This window comes from Hypanus sabinus, chromosome 28 (genome assembly GCF_030144855.1).
Source record: "Hypanus sabinus isolate sHypSab1 chromosome 28, sHypSab1.hap1, whole genome shotgun sequence".
NCBI lineage: Eukaryota > Metazoa > Chordata > Chondrichthyes > Myliobatiformes > Dasyatidae > Hypanus > Hypanus sabinus.
Window position 1 is genome coordinate 9,799,035 of NC_082733.1, and position 22,575 is coordinate 9,821,609.

The following is a 22,575-nucleotide window of genomic DNA, read 5'->3' on the forward strand; positions in this document are numbered from 1 at the left end:
CGGGGACGACCAGGGGTGCGCCGTACACCAACTCAGCTGACAAGGCGCACAGATCGTCTTTGGGCGCCGTGCGGATGCCGAGCAGGACCCAGGGAAGCTCGTCCACCCAGTTAGCTCCTCTCAGGTGGGCCATGAGAGCCGACTTTAGGTGACGGTGGAAACGCTCCACCAGGCCGTTCGACTGTGGGTGGTAGGCAGTTGTGTGGTGCAGCTGTATCCCCTAAAGGCTGGCCATAGCTGACCACAGGCTGGAGGTGAACTGGGCGCCTCTGTCGGAGGTAATGTGGGCCGGTACACCAAAGTGTTGTACGCGGTGATCGCCAGGTGGCGATCAGTGCCCGGGCGCAAGATTCGGAGGTGGTGTCGGTGAGCGGGATCGCCTCTGGCCATCTGGTGAACCGGTCCACGATAGTCAGGAGGTGCTGCGCTCCGCGCGATACTGGCAAGGGGCCCACGATATCCACATGAATGTGGTCGAAACACCGGTGGGTGAGGTGGAACTGCTGTGGCAGAGCTTTGGTGTGCCGCTGCACCTTGGCCGTCTGGCAGTGCATGCACATTCTGGCCCATTCACTGACCTGCTTGCGGAGTTCGTGCCAAATGAACCTGCTGGAGACCATCTGAACGGTTGCCCTGATGGAGGGGTGTGCTAAGTTATGAATGGAGTTGAAAATGTGTCGCCGCCAAGGTGCCGAGATGACGGGACAGGGCTGGCCGGTGGCGATGTCACAGAGTAGGGTCCTCTCACCTGGGCCTACGGGGAGGTCCTGGAGCTGCAAACCGGAGACTGCGGTTCTGTAACTCGGGATCTCCTCGTCTGCCTGCTGCGCCTCTGCCAGCGCCTCAAAGTCTACCCCTTGGGAAAGGGCATGAATGTTAGGGCGAGAGAGCGTGTCCGCCACGACATTGTCCTTACCCGAGACATGCCGGACATCTGTCGTGTATTCAGAGATGTAGGACAGATGGCGTTGCTGGCGGGACGACCAGGGATCGGACACCTTCGTGAACGTAAAGGTAAGCGGCTTGTGGTCCGTGAACGCGGTGAAGGGCCGACCTTCTAGGAAGTACCTGAAATGCCGGATTGCCAGGTATAGTGCCAACAGTTCCCGGTCGAAAGCACTGTATTTGAGCTCGGGTGGCCACAGGTGTTTGCCGAAAAACGTCAGGGGTTGCCAGCGACCCGCGATGAGTTGCTCCAGTACCCCACCGACTGCCATGTTAGAGGCGTCCACTGTGAGGGCGGTAGGGACATCCATTCTGGGGTCCACTAGCATCGCGGCATTTGCCAAGGCTTCTTTTGTTTTAATGAAAGTGGTGGCGGACTCCTCGTCCCAGATAATGTCCTTGCCCGAACCCGACATCAGGGCGAACAGGGGGTGCATGATTCGGGCAGCTGAAGGGAGGAAGCGGTGGTAGAAATTGACCATACCTATGAATTCCTGAAGGCCTTTGATCGTGGTGGGTCGGGGGAAATGGCGGACCGCGACTACCTTAGCGGGCAGAGAGGCTTTAGTAATCCTGTGGCCCAGGAAGTCAATGGTGTCGAGCCCGAACTGGCATTTGGCTGGGTTGATTGTTAGACCGTATTCACTCAGTCGGGTGTAGAGTTGATGGAGGTGGGACAGATGCTCCTGACGACTGCTGCTGGCTGTGAGGATGTCGCCCAAATAGATGAATGCGAAGTCCAGGTTGCGTCCCACCGCGTCCATTAACCGCTGGAACGTCTGTGCGGCATTCTTCAGGCCGAACGGCATGCGGAGGAACTCGAAAAGGCCAAACAGGGTGATGAGAGCCGTTTTGGGGACATCGTCCGGATGCATCGGGATTTGATGGTATCCCCGGACGAGGTCTACCTTGGAGAAGATCCGTGTGCTGTGCAGGATTGCTGCAAAGTCCTGAATGTGCGGTACAGGGCAGCGGTCCGGTGTTGTAGCTTCGTTCAGCCTGCAGTAGTCGCCGCATAGTCTCCAGCCCCCTGTCGCCTTGGGCACCATGTGCAGGGGGGAGGCCCATGGGCTGTCGGACCGCCGGATGATCCCCAATTCCTCCATCCTCTTGAACTCCTCCTTCGCCGGTCGGAGCTTGTCCGAGGGAAGCCGCTGAGCACAGGCGTGAAGGGGTGGTCCCTGGGTTGGGATGTGGTGCTGTACGCCGTGTCGGGGCATGGCTGCCGTGAACTGCGGTGCCAGAACCGATGGGAAATCCGCCAGGACTCTGGTGAAGTTGTTGTCGGACAGTGTGATGGAGTCGAGGTGTGGGGCTGGCAACTGGGCTTCTCCCAGGGAGAACGTCTGAAAGGTCTCGGCGTGGACCAGTCTCTGCCTCCGCAGGTTGACCAGCAGGCTGTGAGCCCACAACAAATCCGCACCCAGAAGCGGTTGGACTACGGCGGCCGGTGTGAAGTCCCACGTGAACCTGCTGGAGCCGAACTGTAGCTGCACCGTACAGGTGCCGTAGGTCCTTACCATGCTGCCGTTCACGGCCCTCGGGGGGGACCCGGTGCCCTGTTGCGGGTGTCGTAACTCGTCGGAGGTAAGACGCTAATCTCGGCACCGGTGTCGACCAAAAAACGGCGTCCCGACCTCTTGTCCCACACATACAGGAGGCTATCCCGATGGCCAGCCGCTGTAGCCATCAGCGGCAGCTGTCCCTGGCATTTCCCGGGAACTTGAAGGGCGGGCTATAGCGGCGGGCTTCTGCGCCCCACTGCTGGTGGTAGAAGCACCATTGTTCGTTGGTCTCCTCACCCCTGCCTCTGGGGTTAGTGGGCTCTGTGGCTGGGTCTGGTTTGGTTTGCTGCTGGGAGCGTGGCCTGGTGATCTGTGCGACGGACGCCCCACTCTCCTTCTTGGCATTCCACAGCAAGTCCACCCGGGCTGCCACCTTCCGGGGGGGGGGGGGGGGGTGTCGCTGAAATCCGCGTCGGACAGCAGCAGGTGTATGTCCTCAGGCAGCTGCTCCAGGAATGCCTGCTCAAACATGAGGCAGGGTTTGTGTCTGCCGGCCAGAGACAACATCTCATTCATTAAAGCCGATGGAGGTCTGTCTCCCAAGCCATCCAGGTGCAGTAAACGGGCAGCCCGCTCAAGCCGTGAGAGTCCGAAAGTCCTTATGAGCAGGGCTTTGAATTTCGTGTACTTGCCATCCGCTGGGGGAGACTGTACGAACTCCTCAACCTGGGCCGCTGTGTCCTGGTCGAGGGAGCTCACCATGTAGTAGTAACGTGTGTCCTCTGAGGTTATCTGCCAAACGTGGAATTGGGCTTCTGCTTGCTGGAATCATAGGTGAGGTCGCAGCATCCAGAAGCTTGGCAGTTTCAACGAAACCACATGAACAGATGCGGCGTCGTTCATCTCCGGTCGAAAAATCGTTTGGACCGTCGGGGTCACCAATTGTAGCGGTGTGCTACACGCAGCGCTAAAATAACGACACTGAGTCGGTAAACTGCAGTTAAAGAAAGATTTTATTCATACTTCACAGACTTGCTTTAAAGCCTCCCTGATCCCGCCCTCCCCGGGCGCGGATGCTGTAGGGGCACGTACTCACAATCCCCAGCAGGCTTTTCCCTTTGTTGGTGAAGCAGACCTGGCGCCCTTTTGGGACTAGCCTTTGTGCCAGCGCACTGGCTATTCGAGTGCGCTAGGAAGTGGGTCGCCACAAGACCATAAATATAGGAGCAGAATCAAGCCATTTGGCCTATCAAGTCTGTTCCGTTATTTCATCATGGCTGATCCAATTCTCCCCTCAGTCCCAATCTCTTGTCTTTTCCCTGTATCCCTTCATGCCCTGATCAATCAAGAATCTATTAACCTCAGCCTTAAGTATACATAAAGACTTGGTCTCCACAGCTACCTGTGGCAAAGAATTCTGCAGATTCACCACTCTCTGGCTAAACAAATTCCTTTTCATCGCCATTCTAAAAGGACAACCCTCATTCTGAGACTGTGTCCTCTGGTCTTAGACCCTTCCACCATAGGAAACATCCTCTCCACATCCACTCTATCAAGGCCTTTCACTGTTCAGTAGGTTTCAATGATGTCACCTTAATTTTTCCGAATTCCAGTGAAAACAGGCCCAGAGCCATTAAGCACTCTTCAGGACAAGCCATTCAATCCTGGAATTATTTTTTGTGAAGCTTCTTTGAAGCCTCTCCAGGTTCAGCACCTTCTTTCTAAAATTTATCACAATGCTCCAAGTGAGACCTCACGAGTGTTTTATAAATTCTCAACATGACACCCTTGCTTTTATATCCTAGTCCTCTTAAAATGAATACTAACATTGCATTTGCCTGCCTCACCACAGATTCATCCTACAAATTAACCTTTAGAGAATCCTGCACAAGGACTCCCAAGTCTCTTTGCACCTCAGTTTTTTTTGTATTTTCTCTCCATTCAGAAAATAGTCAACCCTTTCATTTCTTCTACCAAAGTACAAGAGCACACACTTCCCTAAACTGTATTCTATCTGCCATTTCTTCTAATTTCTCCTGATCTGTCTACATTCTTCTACATCCTCTCTACTTTATCTTGACAGGAGGTATAAGGTGTTGTTCCTCCAACCTGAGTGTGGCTTCATCTTGACAGTAGAATTTAAGGTGTTGTTCCTCATCTGAAGCCACACTCAGGTTGGAGGAACAACACCTTATATACTGGCTGGGTAGCCTCCAACCTGATGGTATGAACATTGACTTCTCTAACTTCTGTTAATGCCCCTCCTCCCCTCCTTACCCCATCCCTGATATATTTAGTTTTTTTCCCCCCCTCCTTTTTTTTCTCTCTTTCTGCCCCTCACTCTGCCTGTACTCCATCTCCCTCTGGTGCTCCCCTCCCCCTTTCTTTCTCCCTAGACCTCTTTCCCTTCTCCGGCTCTGTATCCCTTTTGCTAATCACCTTTCCGGCTCTCAGCTCCACCCCACCCTCTCTGGTCTTCTCCTACCATTTCGCATTTTCCCCTCCCCCTCCTACTTTCAAATCTCTTACTATCTTTCCTTTCAGTTAGTTCTGATGAAGGGTCTCGGCCCGAAATGTCAACAGTGCTTCTTCCTATAGATGCTGCCTGGCCTGCTGCGTTCCACAGCATTTTGTGTGCGTTCCTTATTCTTAGTCACTTTGCCTTTAATCCTGGCAGGAACATACAAACTCTGCACTCTCAAAATTTCTCCTTTTAAGGCCTCCCGCTTACCAATCATATCCTTGCTAGAGAACAACCTGTCCCAATCCATGCTTTTTTAGATCCTTTCTCATTTCTTCAAATTTGGCCTTTTTCCAGTTTAGAGCCTCAACCTGAGGACCAGATCTATCTTTATCCATGATCAAGTTGAAACTAATGGTGTTATGATCACTGGAACCAAAGTGTTCCCCTACACACACTTCTGTCACCTGTCTTAACTCGTTTCCTAATAGGAGATCTAATATTGCATCCTCTCTAGTCAGTACCTCTACATGTTGATTTAGAAAACTTTCCTCAACACATTTTACAAACTCTAAACCTTCTAGACCTTTAACATTATGGGAGTCCCAATCAATATGTGCAAAATTAAAATCCCCTACTGTCACAACTTTATGTTTCCTGCAGTTGTCTGCTATCTCTCTGCAGATTTGCTCCTCCAAATCTCACTGACTATTGGGTGGTCTACAATACAACCCCATTAATGTGGTCATACCTTTCCTGTTTCTCAGCTCTACACATATGGCCTCAGTAGACAAGCCCTCTAATCTGTCCTACCTGAGCACTGCTGTAACATTTTCCCTGACTAGCAATGCCACACCCCACCTTTCATCCCTCTGCCTCTATCACGTCTGAAACATCGGAACCTTGGAACATTAAGCAGTCAGTCCTGCCCCTCCTGTACCCAAGTTTCACTAATGGCTACAATGCTGTGCACGCAATCAGACATCCCTGACCCTGGCACTCGGGAGGCAACAAACCATCTGGGAGTCTTTGCCACGACCACAGAACCTCCTGTCTGTTCCTCTAACTATCGAGTCCCCTATCACTACTGCTCTCCTTTTCTTCCCCCCTCCCTTCTGCAATGCAGAACCAGACTCAGTGCCAGAGATCCGGCTGTTGCAGCTTGTCCCAAGTAAGTCATCCCCCCCAACAGTATCCAAATCAGTATACTTGTTGTTGAGGGGAATGGCCACAGGGGAACTTTGCTCTACCTGCCCTTTCCCCTTCCCTCACCTGATGGCAACCCAATTACCTGTGCCCTGCTCCTTTGGCGTAGCTATCTCCCTTAAACTACTATCTATAAACTCCTCATTCTTCCGAATGATCCAGAGGTCATCCAGCTCCTGCTCCAGTTCCCTAACGTGGTTTGTTAGGAGCTGCAGCTGGATGCACTTCTTGCAGGTGTCATTGTCAGGGACACCAGAGGTCTCCCGGACTTCCCACATCCTGCAAGAGATAGACAGACAGACATACTTTATTGATCCCGAGGGAAATTGGGTTTCGTTACAGTTGCACCAACCAAGAATAGTGCAGAAATATAGCAATATAAAATTAAATAATAATAAGTGAATAATGGCAAGTGAAAATTAGTCCAGGACTAGCCTACTGGTTCAGGGTGTCTGACACTCCAAGGGAGGAGTTGTAAAGTTTGATGGCCACAGGCAGGAATGACTTCCTATGATGCTCAGTGTTGCATCTCGGTGGAATGAGTCTCTGGCTGAATATACTCCTGTGTCTAACCAGTACATTATGGAGTGGATGGAAGACATTGTCCAAGATGGCATGCAACTTGGACAGCATCCTCTTTTCAGACACCACCATCAGAGAGTCCAGTTCCACCCCCACATCATCACTGGCCTTATGAATGAGTTTGTTGATTCTGTTGGTGTCTGCTACCCTCAGTCTGCTGCCCCAGCGCACAACAGCAAACATGATAGTACTGGCCACCACAGACTTGTAGAACATCCTCAGCATCATCCGGCAGATGTTAAAGGACCTCAGTCTCCTCAGGAAATAGAGCATTCCAACATCCTGCCTGGCATACTCTCTACTCTAAACGAACAAAATAAAACTTACCGGAACCTACCCTTACCTCTGCCTGTTCATGCCAAAGCCGTCCCACTCTGCTCCCTCTCACTCTGCTGCCCACTCTCAACACTGCCCGCTGTGTATGGTGGTCTTTTTTTTTTAAACCTTTGCCTCTCTACGTCACGCATCTGTGCAGACTAGCCTCTTTTCCCCAAGCAGTAGAAAAAAAAGACTTCTGTCCAAGATACCTTCACTCTCAGCCTCTTACTTCGATTTGAATATCTTCTCAAGGACTCTGTGGAGACCATCTGTCTCAATGATAATGCGATGTCAACAAGTGAATTTCGGAAATAACTGACGCAGAGAAAATGGAACCAAAGTCACATAGAGGAACTAAAAGTAATTAGTAAACAGAAGTACTAAAGAAATTAAGGACTAAAACCTGACAAATCCCTGGACCTGATAGCCTGCTCCCCATTATTGTGAAAGAACTGACTACAAATGCAATGGATGCCTTAATGATAATCTATCAAAATCCTTTATATTATGTAAGAGTTCCAGCAAATTCAAGACAATGAATATAAATATGCTTTTTAAAAGGCAGTGATATAAAAGACAAAAGTATAAACCATTTAGCCTAATAAAAGTTGCCAGCAAAAGACTGAAAACTTTAATTAAAAACATAGTATCTCAACTGTTTTTGATAAAGGGTTCAGATATTCCAGAGACTACAAGCTGTCTGAGCTCATAGATATGTTTTTTACAAAGTGGTCCTGGGCAGTATATTCCACTTGGACAACCGCTCCCTGCACAATAGTACAGTCGGTGGCACAGAATCCAACTGCATTCAGGTGATTAAAAGTGTCACAAGGTTCTATTTTCAGGAAACACCCCAATTTTTTTGGGTTGAGTTAGGATTTTATTGTTAAACTATTTAAACATTATAAAATCTAACCAAACGTTCTTTTTACAAAATTCCTTTGAGTATGGATAATCATGAAACTACCTGCCTGTGAAAGATAGTTGCAGAACGAATGTTCCTAGTGCTTGGAGCATTTTATTAGGACAGCTATTATGCATTGCCACATGATGATCTGATAAGATAGTTACATTAACCAACAGGCATACACATGTACCTAATAAAGTGGCCTCTGAGTGTATGTTGCTATACCCAGCAGATTCTGGTTAATTGGGACACATTGGGACCAGTGTATTTTGCCTAATTAATCAGCGGCCCTAATTAGTGAGTTTCATGGAACTTGTTAAAAAGGTATAAAAAAGATAAACTAAGGAACAAATTATGGATTTAAGTGAAATACAGAACAAATAAGAACACTACCAAAACTATTTTCATACTATAAAACCAATAATTATTGATGGAGGAATTCATCCAGTATACACTGCCGTCTTTCGGTTGACTGTAAAAGAACAAAATCAGTGTAGACCCGTAATGCAGAAAATGGACAGCCTTCACACAATGCAACACAAGTGCTTGCAACCGATTTTAGTTAGAAAAACTGCTCTAAAACAATATCTTGTCCCAAGGGAATCTCAGCTATTTTCTCAATTAATTTTTGCTCTTTAAGAGTTGCCCCAAATAGGCAGCTGCACCAATTAACTAATGGCCCAGTTAACCGAATTCACTGTACTAAGTTTGGAAGCGGTACATAAGAGATTCAGTAGGAGAATTCCTGGAATGAGAGGGTTGTCAACTCAAAACAAGTTAGGCAGTTTAAATCTATATTCCTTAGGAATTTAGAAAATAAGGGACGACCTTATTCAAACATATAAAATCCAAAGGATACTGAACAGGGTGAATGCTAAAGGTAATAGAGATGCAGATGCTAGAATCTGGGAAAAAAACATGTTTCAAAGGTTTTTTTTCAAGATTCCAGATTATTAATACAATGCAAGTTCCATGACTGTCAAGGATATAAATTGAAATGTCTGGGTTGTGAGTACAGGCCTTTCAATTATAAGTCTGGGAACTTAACTACAGTATCATCACTGCTATACCAAATGTTTAAGTTCAGAGTATGTGTAAATAAGTATGTTAAATTGAGAATCATCTGCTTACAGGCAGCCACAAAGCAAGAAACCAAAAGAACCCAATTTAAAAAAGACAAATGCCTGAAGTGCAAGGAGAAAGAGAAACAAGCACAAATTGTGCAAACAATAAAAGCAAGCAACAGCATTCAGAATGAAATTGAGTCCATTGACCCGGAGCACAGAGCAGCCCGAGCAGCCCATAGCCTTAGTTTCAGTTCATCACACAGCGGGCCAAATCGCCGAGCTCACAAACAGGAAGCCTGGAGCAGCCAGAACAGTCTCACAGTCTCAGCGTGCTAAGAGAGGAGTAAACCTTGCAGAAGAGTAAGCAGAATCAGCCCGACCCCTGGCTCTTGTCCCAACGCCCTGCCTTTTCATTCAATCTGGGCCAGAGTTTAAATAGTCCAAACACTGAATTATCCACCACACTAGGACCCGGGCCCTGCTGAAGCAATATGCCTGGACCCCACCACCCAGCCCATAGTTGCTGCCACGTTCTGGCCTGTACTCAATCTTTCCAAATTGACTTAGCACTTAGATCAATCCAACCTAGCTCCCGGTTTAGGTGGATGAGCTGCAATACTCCTCCACTCCAACTGATACACTCATTCCAATTCATCTTCGATTCAGTCTCGAATATGCCTTGATCTCACCTTGACCACTTCTCCTCGAACATGCTGCATGCCTCGACCCTCAAGTCAACCTCGCCTTCGCTCGCCTCTTCATCATTTGCGGTGATAGTTTGCCACAATTTACCATAGAAAAAATGTTATTAATAAAGTATTTAATCGTATTTCTTGCTTTATAAACTACCGGTAAGTGGTCGCCTAACTTCAGTAGCGCCTTCTTAAACTGAAGCACAATTTCAAAAATACAAGTTAAAAATAGCAGAGAATGACAACTGGGAACAGACAGAAGAAAGCACACAAGTATAAGAAGGCCCACATCATATGGAACTGGAGACATAGCTAAAATGAAGCAGAAATCAGACCAATACCAAAGAGTAACTTGACGCCTACCACACTTCAAATCATACAAGGTCAATGAGGAGAATGGCATCCACAGACCAGGCTGTCCCTCAGGATGGCCACTCAAAACAAAAACAGTTGTAGCGATACAGCAGATTGCATCCTAACTATGAAATGGATGGATATCATAGCATAGCCAAAGGCAGTGGCAGAACTGCAAGCAATGAAGACTAAATCTGGAAGGAAAGTCCACTGACCCAAGTACCTGGATGGCTTTGTGCTAAAGCAGAGACAACAAGTGCTGCATGGTCATTTCGAACATTTTTTCTTTTGTTTTCATTATTAAAAGGAGGGATGTACCATTTATGATTTGCACAGTACTGGTCAGTGCGACTTTAAGAATTGATTCTTGGCAAATTTTCTTTCTCTCTGCCTGTTTCTGTTGAAAAAAGCAATAGCAAAAGTTCTCGCTGACATGATCACTGCTTCCTTTATTTACTAAAGTATCCTTGTTGCTTGAATTCTAAATATTTTTCCAGTATCTTAAAGAGGAAAACAAGACAGGTCTGGTTTCCACAACAAGAATCAGCCTAACTTGATTAGACAATTTTATGAAGGGAAAATCATGTTAAGTAAATCTAATTAAAGTTTTTGAAGATATGATTATTACCATGGAAAAGGGGAGTCATTGATGAGATACATATTTTCATAGAAGGCTATTACATAAAACAAGTGTTCACAGTTTTGTTAGTAACACATTACCATGCACTAGTATTGATTCAAACAATAAAAAGACAGTAACAGAAATGGACACTGTTCACCATAGACAGCTACTAGTAGGATGCCACAGGGATCTCTCCATTCCATTAGCTTTTCATTGCATTAATAAATCAAATTTTAAGACAGAGAGCAATGACACTTTGTACACTTCAATCTTGCCCCCCTCAATCTCCTCAGCCTCAACATATGTCACATCTTCAATAATTTGTCCTAGTCTCTGGATTATTCATGTAGTGATTTAACCACTGTAGCAGGTAACATCCCATTCTAGGAACAGCACTTCCATTTGTTTAGCAGTACCTCGGCATTGCATGAAGGATGCTTATCAAAGCTCATAATTGAAAACTGATGAGACTTGCACCTTCAGAATACAATTGCGAAAGGCTAGAGCATGAGTACCACAAAGTGTCCTTTTGCTTTGGACTGGTTACAATATAGTGGTAAGAAAAACTGTGTGTTACCTGCTCTGGAACCAACACTGCCAAGAATGAGTGAAAGTAGGACCACCTTTTGTAGTCTCAAAAAAAAGTTGTAATTGCACAGGCTTGATTCTATGAAGAGTGTAGTGTTTATGCAGAGTCTCTGAACACAGCAAGTAATTGATTCAATAGTTCCCCAAACAGCATGTCAGATTGCTTCAGCATAATACAAATCATCATCCTGCATGCAAAACTGCTCATAATCAATAGAAGGTGAATTAATCTGACATGTTCACATCAAGTAAAAACTATGATGGAGAGATCGATAATACCCTGCTCACACAACATCAAAGAGCAGGTGAAATGACATCATCAGCTAGACTACAGGGAGTTCCAGATTAACTAGGAATTCTAAACATTGTTATTCTATTCTCTCACTGTAGAAGCATCTACAAATATAACAGTTAACTACAAATACTTTAATCAAATGTGTATTACAAGAACAGTTTACAAATGGCAAGACGCATGACAAGAACACTGGAATCATGTGACTATTGATCTACCTCTAATACCTAAATATTTTCCTTAACAACAGTGCACAAGCAGCTGCCAAGAGAAATATAAATGTTGAAATCTTAAAGATCATAGAGAAACGTAAAATAACAACAGAAAAGAGCAAAAGGAGAAAGGGGTGACAGGATGGTAGGGTACAGGAACCATGGTGTACAAAGGCTGTTGAAAATCTAGCCAAGAAGAAAAGTAAAGCTTATGAAAGGTTCAAAAAACTCGGTAATGAAAGAGATCTAGAAAATTATAAGGCTAGCAGGAACTTAAGAATGAAATTAGGAGAACCAGAGTGGGCCATGAGAAGGCCTTGGCGAACAGGATTAAGGAAAACCCCAAGGCATTCTACAAGTATGTGAACAGCAAGAGGATAAAACTTAAGAGAATAGGACCAATCAAGTGTGACAGTGGAAAAATGTGTATGGAACCAAAGGAGGTAGTGGAAGTACTTATTGAATACTTTGCTTTAGTATTCACTTGGCGATTGTAGGGCTGACAAACAGCGAACTGAAAAGCTTGAGCACACAGACATTAAGAAAGAGGATGTGGTGGAGTTTTTGGAAAGCATCAACTTGGATAAGTCACCAGGACTGAACGAGATATACCCCAGGATACTGTGGAAGGTGAGGGAAGAGATTACTGAGCCTCTGGCAATGATCTTTTCATCACCAATGGGGAGGAGAGAGGTTCCAGAGCATTGGAGGGCTGCAGATGTTGTTCTCTTATTCAATAAAGGGAGTAGAGATAGCACTGGAAATTATAGACCAATGAGTCTTACTTTAGTGGCTGGTAAGTTGATGGAGAAGATCCTGAGAGGCATAAATATGATTAGAAATAGTCAGCATTGCTTTGTCAAAGGCAGGTCGTGCCTTACAAGCCTGATTGAATTTTTTGAGGATGTGACTAAACACATTGATGAAAGAAGAGCAGTAGATGTAGTATATATGGATTTCAGCAAGGCATTTGATAAGGCACCCCATGCAAGGCTTATTGCAAAAGTAAAGAGGCATGGGATCCAAGGGGACATTGCTTTGTGGATCCAGAATTGGCTTGCCCACAGAAGGCAAAGAGTGGTTGTAGACGGGTCATATTCTGCATGGAGGTTGGTGACCAGTGATTTGTTTCAGAGATCTGTTCTGGAACCCCTTCTCTTTGTAATTTTTATAAATGACCTGGATGAGGAAGTGGAGAGATGGGTTAGTAAATATGCTGATAACACAAAGGTTGGGGGTTTTATGGATAGTGTGGAGGGCTGTCAGAGGTTACAGCAGGACATCAATAGGATGAAAAACTGGGCTGAGAAGTTGCAGATGGAATTCAACCCAGATTAAGTGTGAAGTGATTCATTTTGGTAGGTCAAATATGATAGCAGAATATAGCATTAATGGTAAGACACTTGGCAGTGTGGAGGATCAGAGGGATCTCGGGGTCCGAGTCCCTAGGACACTCAAAAGCTGCTACGCAGGTTTACTCTGTGGTTAAGAAGGCATACGGTGCATTGGCCTTCATCAATTGTGGGATTGAGTTTAAGAGCAGAGAGGTAATGTTGCAGCTATATAGGACCCTGGTCAGACCCTACTTGGAGTACTGTGCTCAATTCTGGTCGCCTCACTATAGGAAGGACGTGGCAACTATAGAAAGGGTGCAGAGGAGATTTACAATGAGGTTGCCTGGATTGGGGAGCATGCCATGCGAGAATAGGTTGAATGAACTTGGCCTTTTCTCCTTGGAGCGATGGAGGATGAGAAGTGACCTGATAGAGGTGTATAAGATGATAAGAGGCATTGATCGTGTGGATAGTCAGAGGCTTTTTCATAGGAGTGAAATGGCTAACATGAGAGGGCATAGTTTTAAGGCGTTTGGAAGTAGGTAATGAGGAGATGTCAGGGGTAAGGTTTTTATGCAGACAGTGGTGAGTGCATGGAATGGGCTGCTGGTGGTGGTGGTGGAAGCGGAAATGATAGAGTCTCTTAAGAGACTCTTGGCTAGGTACATGGAGCTTAGGAAAATAGAGGGCTATGGGTAGCCCTAGGTAATTTCTAAAGTAAGTACATGTTTCTATGACTTAATAGGAAGGTGGGGGAGAATAAAAATGTGATTGTGTAATCGTTGTGTACAACAGATCTTTGATGGTGAACATGGACTTGGTGATCTAAAGGCCACCTTCCATGTTGTATAACTGTATGACTCTATATATAAAAACTATATTACACTTCTTATTCCTTTAATTTACCTGCTGGTGGCCAAGCCTTGATGTATCCAGTGCAATGAACCACCGAATACTGTGATTCTCCTTCCTTCACAGGTCCCAAACCATTCCTGGGTAAACAAAAATGGGTAACATTTTTCACTTTAACTAAAGTAACAACTAAGTGACTAAATAAAGCAGAATCAGAGGGTTTTCGGATTAATCTAAATAGTTAACAGCTAACATACAAATGTGTAAGAGATACCTGTATCTCTTTCGCAGAACCGTCAGTCTACTCAATGAGATGTGTTCCAGAGGAGCTGTTCCATACCTGCATTAAAATGGCAATGGTTAATGCATGTTAAATACGAGTGTTCTTTGGGCTGTTTGAATAACGAAAGCCTATTTTTCAGCAATATCACTTTTGCACCAGAACTCTTTCCAGTCATTTTCATTTGAGCACACAATAAAATTATAACTCCCATCAGTGCCTCCAATGTAATGAAATATGAGCAAATGTTATGAGATGTGAGATCATGTACAACAGGGTGGGAGCAGAAATCTACTATGAATTCAACTATAAAATCTACCAGAGCAGTCACTGCATAATGTAGAACACTTTCAGTCAACAAGTAGCATGTATCTGGAGCTCTAAAACAAAGAGTTTAATCAACAGACTTTTTGTTAACTACATATAGTATGCTAAGAAAGAAAACTGAAAAAGCAGCATACTGTTGTTTCAAGGAAAAGATTTGTGAGGAGGCTTTTACTGGTACACTGGCAGCAAAGATTAACAGAAGGGGTGCCAATTATAATATTAATACAGTTGAATGTACTAGGATTGATTTGAGTGCATGATCGGCTAGAATTACAATACAAGAATGCAAGAGAGGATAAACACTGGAAAACATTGTAGTCCTGACGCAGGCCAATATCGCAGATGGTTTACACAATTAAATGTTGATGCAACACAGGGCAGGGAGAGGAAATTAATGAAGACTGGGAATGGTTATAAGCAGAACAAACAGCAAAGTAAGATGTTTTTGGTGTATTGAGACTGTCAGATAGTAAGTTAACGAAAAATGAAAGAAGCCAAGTTGGAGTAATCAAACTCTTTCAAGCCAAATGAAAAAGCCATAGGTTCGATTTGGTATGGAGAACCAGTCAAATAACAGTAACACAAACAAGAGAAAATCTGCAGATGCTGGAAATCAAAGTAAAATGCACAAAATGCTGTAGGAACTCAACAGACCTGACAGCATCAATGGAAAAGAGTAAACAGTTAATGTTTTAGGCTGAGACCCTTCATCAGGACTCTTCCTGAGTGGATTCAACAATTTCAATGTCAGACAGAAAGAATCTTGGAAAGACATCGAAAGTGGGACATCGTTCTTCTGATTGATAGTCAACCAACTGATGTATCCCAAGAATTAGATAGACTAATGGAAAAGCTTTAGCACTGTCCCCAGTTCTAAGATCAAGACCTCTAATCCTTGGAGAGAGATGAACTAGTGGAAGATAGTTCTTCACTCTGTGGAAGTCAAGAGGATACTCATCCTTCAATGAGGAGCTGGTAGGACATAGCCAGTTGATTATCTAACAAAGTCTTCTACAACACATCACCTCCCAAAAATAATACAGAAACTCCATAACCTCACAAAATGGATATGTTTGAAACAACTACTCATGACACATATTCTTTCTTTCTTTCTCTCTCTCTCTCTCTCTCTCTCTCTCTCTCTCTCTCTCTCTTTTTTCCCCCAGGAAAGAAGCAGACAGCAAATCCACATGAAAACACAGATATGCCCCACCCTTTCCAAAGACAGTCAGGACATACCTCTACACCAAAGACAGACACATAAAAAATATCAAGAAAACTATCTGGTTGTTGCATGAGAGTTACAAGAAATAAATGACAATCCCAGCAAACAGGAAGCTGCTCCTTCATCACCTAGAGTCTAATCAGAATGAAGTACAGGGTGCTCCTCCTGGGGTTTGGGACAACTAAACCCATACCATTGTAGAGTGGAAGAAACATAGGAACACTTTATAATGCAAACAACACTAACCAGGAGCGCAATTAATAGCCACTTGGACAAGTAGAGAACTATGAGAGGAAGCCAGTATGGACTCGTAAACAACATATCCTCAATGACTTGCATAAGAATTTTTGGTGAAATATCAGAGTAGGTTGATGAGGGACATATGGTAGCTGTGATTTATTTTTTACTTCTGAATTATATTTGTGTATGTGGACTTCTGTGCATTGTAGTGATTTTTTTAACATTGAAAGACAGAGAAAGAATGGACAGGGAGATGATGTTTCCAATAGAGAGGCAGTCTAGGAGCAGAGGGCACAACCTCAGAATAGAAAAGAGATTTAGAATAGAGATAAGGAGGAATTTTGTTAGCCAGAGGGTGGTGAATCTGTGGAGTTGATTGCAATAGATGGCTGTGGACACCATGTCAATGGGTATATTTTGAAGCAGAGGTTGATGGGGTCTTGTTTAGTAAGGGCATCAAAGATTATGGGGAGAAGGCAGGAGAATGGAGTTGAGGGATATTAACTCAGCCATGATAGAATAACAGAGCAAGCGTGATGAAGCAAATGGCCTAATTCTGCTCCTATGTCTTATGTCTTATGGTATTTAATGAGATGCGATTTGGTACATTGGCTTGTAAGAATCAAGGTGATGGAATAAGTTGCACTGTCACAGCACTGAAATAAAATTGACTTGAGCAACAAGCAAAAGGAGTAGAGTGAAAAACTGACTTGCACAATGTAGTTTGACAATGTCAAGGTATTTTCTTTATACTAATGAAATGGACTAGTGAGCACTTGAAATAATTTCCACATATAACATTGCTTAGAGGCATTGTGAAGTGAGGTGGGTAGTAATAACCTACAAGCAGATTTAGAGCACGTAATGGAATGGGCACCACTTGAAATTTAACAGCAAGCCCAAAAAGGTGATAAAAGTAACTGATATGGGCAGAACAGTGAATGGTGCCTAATTTGATTTCAGTAAAACATTTGACAAGATCCCTCGTGGTAAATTAATTCATGAGATTAAGGCACACGGGATCCATGGAAACTTGGTAGATTAGATGTAAAGTTGACAAAGTATAGTGAAGGTGTGTTATTCTGACTGCAGTGGTCAGTGTTGGGATTGTAACTGAATGAAAAGTTCAGGTACCTGTAAGTAGCTGATTGGTAAGTTAGAGGCAACACAAACATTGTTGGAGTTGAGGAGAGCAAGGAAAATTGTCAAAAGATACAGCAGAATATAAATCAGATGGAAATATGGAGAGAGAAGTGACAGATTTAATCCGGACAAGAATGAGTTGTTGCCCTTTTGGAGGTCAAGTGCAAGAGGAAAGTATACAGTAAATGGCAACACACACAAAATGCTGGAGGAACTCAGCATGACAGGCAGCATCTATGGAAATGAATAAACAGTTGATGTATCAGGCAGAGACCCTTCACCAGGGTTGGAAGGTAAGGGGGAAGATGCCAGAATACAAAGGTGAGGCGGGGGGGGAGAAAGAAGGACAAGTTGAAATGTGATAGGTGAAGCTAGGTGGGTGGGAAAGATATAGAGCTGGAGAAGAAGGAATCTGATAGAAGTGGACCATAGGACAAAGGGAAGAACAAGTACCAGGAGGAACTGATAGGCAGGTGAGGAGAAGAGGTAAAAGGCCACAGTGGGTAATAGAAGAAAAGAAAAAGAGGCGGGAAAAAGAAAAAAAAGTTGATTAGAAGGAGGAATCAATGATCCTGTCATCAGGTTGGGGCTACCAAAAGGAACATGAGGTGTTGCTCCTCCACCCTGTGAGTGGCCTCATCATGGAAGAAGAGGAGGCCATAGACCAACATGTCAGAATGAGAATGGACATAGGAGTTAAAATGGTTGGCCACCTGGAAATTCTGTCTTTGGTGGATGGAGCAGAGATGCCTGACAAAGCAGTCCCCCAATTTACATCAGATCTCACCAATGTAAAGGGGGCTGCATTGGGAGAAACACAGAAACATAGAAAATAGGTGCAGGAGTAGGCCATTCGGCCCTTCGAGTCTGCACCACCATTCAGTATGATCAGCCTTGACTAATCTTTTTCTTTTCACATATCTATAAAAGCTTTTACAGTCAGTTTTTATGTTCTCTGCCAGCTTTCTCTCATAATCTTTTTTCCCTTTCCTAATTAAGCCCTTTGTCTTCCTCTGCCGGTCTCTGAATTTCTCCCAGTCCTCAGGTGTGCTGCTTTTTTTGCTAATTTATATGTTTCTTCTTTGGACTTGATACTATCCCTAATTTCCCTTGTCAGCCATGGGTGCACTACCTTCTCTGGTTCATTTTTTTGCCAAACTGGGATGAACAATTGTTGCAGTTCATCCATGCGATCTTTAAATGCTTGTCATTGTATATCCACCGTCAACCCTTTAAGTATCATTTGCCAGTCTATCTTAGCTAATTCACATCTCATACCTTCAAAGTTACCCTTCTTTAAGTTCAGAAACTTTGTTTTTGAATTAACTATGTCACTCTCCATCTTAATGAAGAATTCCACCATATTATGGTCACTCTTACCCAAGGGGCCTCGCACGACAAGATTGCTAACTAACCCTTCCTCATTGCTCAATACCCAATCTACAATGGCCTGCTCTCTAGTTGGTTCTTCCGACATGTTGGTTCAGAAAACCATCCCGCATACATTCCAAGGAATCCTCTTCCTCAGCACCCTTACCAATTTGGTTCACCCAATCTATATGTAGATTGAAGTCACCCATTATAACTACTGTTCCTTTTTTGCACCCATTTCTAATTTCCTGTTTAATGCCATCTCCACCCTCACTCCTACTGTTAGGTGGCCAGTACACAACTCCCACCAGCGTTTTCTGCCCCTTAGTGTTATGCAGTTCTACCCATATCGATTCCACATCTTCCAAACTAATGTCCTTCCTTTCTATTGTGTTAATCTCCTCTCTAACCAGCAATGCTACCCCACCTCCTTTTCTTTCCTGTCTATCCCTCCTGAATATTGAATATCCCTGGACGTTGAGCTCCCATCCTTGGTCACCCTAGAGCCATGTCTCTGTGATCCCAACTATATCATATTCATTAATAACTATCTGCACATTCAATTCATCCACCTTGTTACGAATGCTCCTCGCATTGACACACGAAGCCTTCAGGCTTGTTTTTACAACACTCTTAGCCCTTATACAATTATGTTGAAAAGTGGCCCTTTTTGCTTTTTGCCCTGGATTTGCCTGCCTGCCACTTTTACTTTTCACCTTACTACTTTTTGCTTCTACCCTCATTTTACACCCCTGTCTCTCTGCACTTGTTCCCATCCTAAGCACGGAGCACTGAGTACAACAGATTTGTGGATGAAGAGTTGCCTCACCTGGGAAAGATTTTTTTGGGGCCTGAGTGGAGGTGAGGGGGTAGGTGAATGGACAGGTGGAGCATTTCTGTTGCTTTCAGGGATTTGGGTCAGGAGGGAGATCAGTGAGGAGTGACAAATAGACAAGGGAATCATGGAGGGAGTGATTCCTGTGGAAAGCAGAGGGGAGGGGGTTAAAGATGTGCTGGTGGTAGAATCCTATTGCGGAGAGCAGAAGTTTAAGAGAATGACGTGTTGGATGCTGAGGCTCATAGGGTGGCAGTTGAGGACAAGAGCAATTCTATCCCTGTTAAGGTAGCAGGAAGATGGGGTGAGTGCAGATTTCTGGGACCATAGAGAAAATGCAGGTAAGAGTAGCATCAATGCTGGATGAAGGAAAACCCCGTTCTTTGAAGGATGACATCTCTGATGTCCTGAAAAGTAAAGCCTCATCCTGGAGATGAAGGAACTGTGTACAGAGAATAGCATTTTTACATGAAACAGGGTGCAAAGAGGTATAGTTAATATAGCCATGGGAATCAGTAGGTTTATAAAAGATGTCAGTAGTAGACAGTTTGCCTCAGAGATGGAACAGAGAAATAGAGAAAGGGGAGGAGTTGTCAGAAATGGACCAAGTGAAATTTAAGGGCAGGGTGGAAGTTGGAGGCAAAGTTGATGAAATTGGTGAGCATAGCATGGGTGCATGAAATAGGCACTAACGCAGTCATCAATGTATTGCAGAAAGAGTTGGGCAGCATTATCAGTAGAGGTTTGGAACATGGACTATTCCACATAGCCAACAATAAGGCAGGCATAGCTGGGGTCCATGCAGATGTCCATGACTATTCCTTGAGTTTGGAGAAAGTGGGAAGGGCCAAAGGAGCAATTGTTGAGGGCGAGAATCAGTTCTGCCAGATGGAGGAGGGTGGTGATGGAGGGAACCAGTTGGATCTTCTGTTGAGAAAGAATCGGAGAGCTTAAAGGCCTTCTTGATGGGGGATAGACAAGTATAAGGACTGGACATCCATGGTGAAAATGAGGTGGTCAAGGTCAGGGAATTGAAAATTGTTGAGAAAATTGAGAGCATGTGTTACGGATGTAGGCGGGAAGGGACTGAAACAAGGGGGATAGAATGGGGTTGAGATATGCAGATACGAGTTCAGCGGAGCAGGAGCAGCCAGCAACAATGGGCTTACCCGAACAGTCAGCTTTGTGGATCGTGAGTGGGAGACAGAAACAACCAGTGCAGGATAAAGGAATGAATGTGAGATCTCCAGAGTTGTTGATGTTTGTGATAATATGGGAAACAGTGGCCTGAGGTGAGTTCTTTTGAAGGGATGAGTAAAAGGAGGTGTCTGAGAGTTGCCACCCAGGCTCAGCAAGGTAAAGGTCTGTCCGCTACACTTTGCCAGCACCATCTTTGTCTGCGATTAGATGGTAAGGTTGGGATTGATGCAGAGAAAGTGGAAGTCAGTGCATTCAGAGGGGGTAATGTTTGAAGAAGAGAGAGAAGTGCTGAAGTCAAGCAGGTTGATGTCTCATCAGCAATTAGAGATGAAAAGATCCAGAGCAGGCAGAAAACCAGAGTGGGATGTCCAAGAAGAGGAGGAAGGTTGGAAGGGTCATTGGTACAGGGTGGGGAAATCTTGCCAACAAAGTGGGCTCAGAGACAGAAGGAGAAGAACTCAGCACCTTGGCGGGTGCCAATCTCATTGAGGTGTGGGCGAAAGGGGACAAAGGTAAGGCCCATGCAGAGGACAAAACGTTCTGCCTCAGACAGGGGAAAGTCAGAAGCAATGGTGAAGACACAGCAGAGAATAGAGCTGGGTTCAGAGGGGGAACAGAGTTGGTGATATCCAAAGTGGAGGAGGATTGGGTGTTCAGGGACGGTACAGCAGGAAGAAGATGGAGGGTCTGAGGACGCAAGAGAAGTAAATGGCAAGACCCTCAGGGGCATTGATATATAGAAGAATCTTGGGATGCAAGTCCATTGCTCCCCAAGCGTGGCAACAAATGTAGATAGAGTGGTAAAGAAGGTATAAGGCATACATCATTTCAAAATAAAACTAGTCAGTATCAGAAAATCAGAACCAGTTTTTGAACTTGCAATTAAGAGAAATGGAACCCATTTATGTCATGAAAATAGCTGGAAGAAGCCTTGGACAGGGATCCGTAATAAAACTGAAGAATGTCAGCGTTATTTTAATACACTGTTTAAAAATAAGTTTACCTATTTGAAGGAGAAACTTATTATGAGTTTGTGTTTGCTCTGTAAAATAAACTATAAGGAGGGCTTTTCCTCAATATTTTCACCTTGATGGATATATATAGGCTCAAAAGGAAGAAATGGAAATCTTATTAAACTCAGGAAAAGATTTACGCTGAATCATAGTAAATAAAATACCCTTTTTAGATTGCTCTGTGAGACAAGCAAATTCCATTATGTCAAAGGATGCACTAGTAAGTGGAAGTCTAGGATGTGGTTAATTCTTTTGCATCTCCAAATTTCACAACTGCAGGGAATTGAAAAATGACTAAAAATTAATCATATTACTTTGTCCAAAGATTTTGTATAAAATGGATGCCTTTATTGTGCTAGCACAGCTCAGTGGGAAGAATGGAGATAGTACTCTTGCCTCAGCCAGAAGATCATGGGATCAAGCTCCTCCACATGACTTGAGCACACATCATGCAGCACTGAGAAAAAGCTCCTCTGTTGGGTGTGCCACATTTCAGATGAAACATTAAGCTGTTTGTTTAGCTGGACAGAAGAAAACCACATTAGTCAAACACCAGGAAGCTCTTCCTGTGTCCTGTCCAACACACACACACACACACACAAATGTCCATGGGAACTTGGCTGCTGAATAAAATTGGAATCTAAATTTCAGGTAAGTGCGTAATTTTAACGGAAAACATGACAAGATGTTATCAGTGTATGAAAGGCAGAAATGTTAATTACATTGTTTCTGGTTATTTCACTACACAGATTTTTAAAAAAATCTGATTTGACAAATCTAACATTGAATATAGCAATTAAAAGGTCAAGAACAGTTACTGCCCTTCAACCATTCAGTTCTTGAACCAATTTGCATAACCCTAATCACAGCCTCAGTAAAGGAACATTATGATCAACTTGCATTACAACGGGCTTTGTGTTTAGTTTTGCTTTAATTATGCTCTTTCCTGAATATTTTTTGTAAATGTGGTGCACCTGAAGCTAAGTGGCTGTGATGCTGAAGTC

General features: G+C 44.2%; 1 protein-coding gene across 4 annotated transcripts in view; it reads right to left on the reverse strand.

Moving 5' to 3' along the window:
- The window catches only part of arnt2 (aryl-hydrocarbon receptor nuclear translocator 2), a 364,666-nt gene that overhangs the window by 215,722 nt on the left and 126,369 nt on the right, over positions 1–22,575 (reverse strand). For all 4 annotated transcript variants that reach the window (XM_059952585.1, XM_059952584.1, XM_059952587.1 and 1 more), the window contains 2 exons: positions 14,212–14,277; positions 13,992–14,077 (listed from right to left, as the gene is read on the reverse strand). In XM_059952585.1, coding sequence (XP_059808568.1) covers positions 13,992–14,077; positions 14,212–14,277 — 152 coding nt within the window. The remainder of the gene's footprint in view (positions 1–13,991; positions 14,078–14,211; positions 14,278–22,575) is intronic.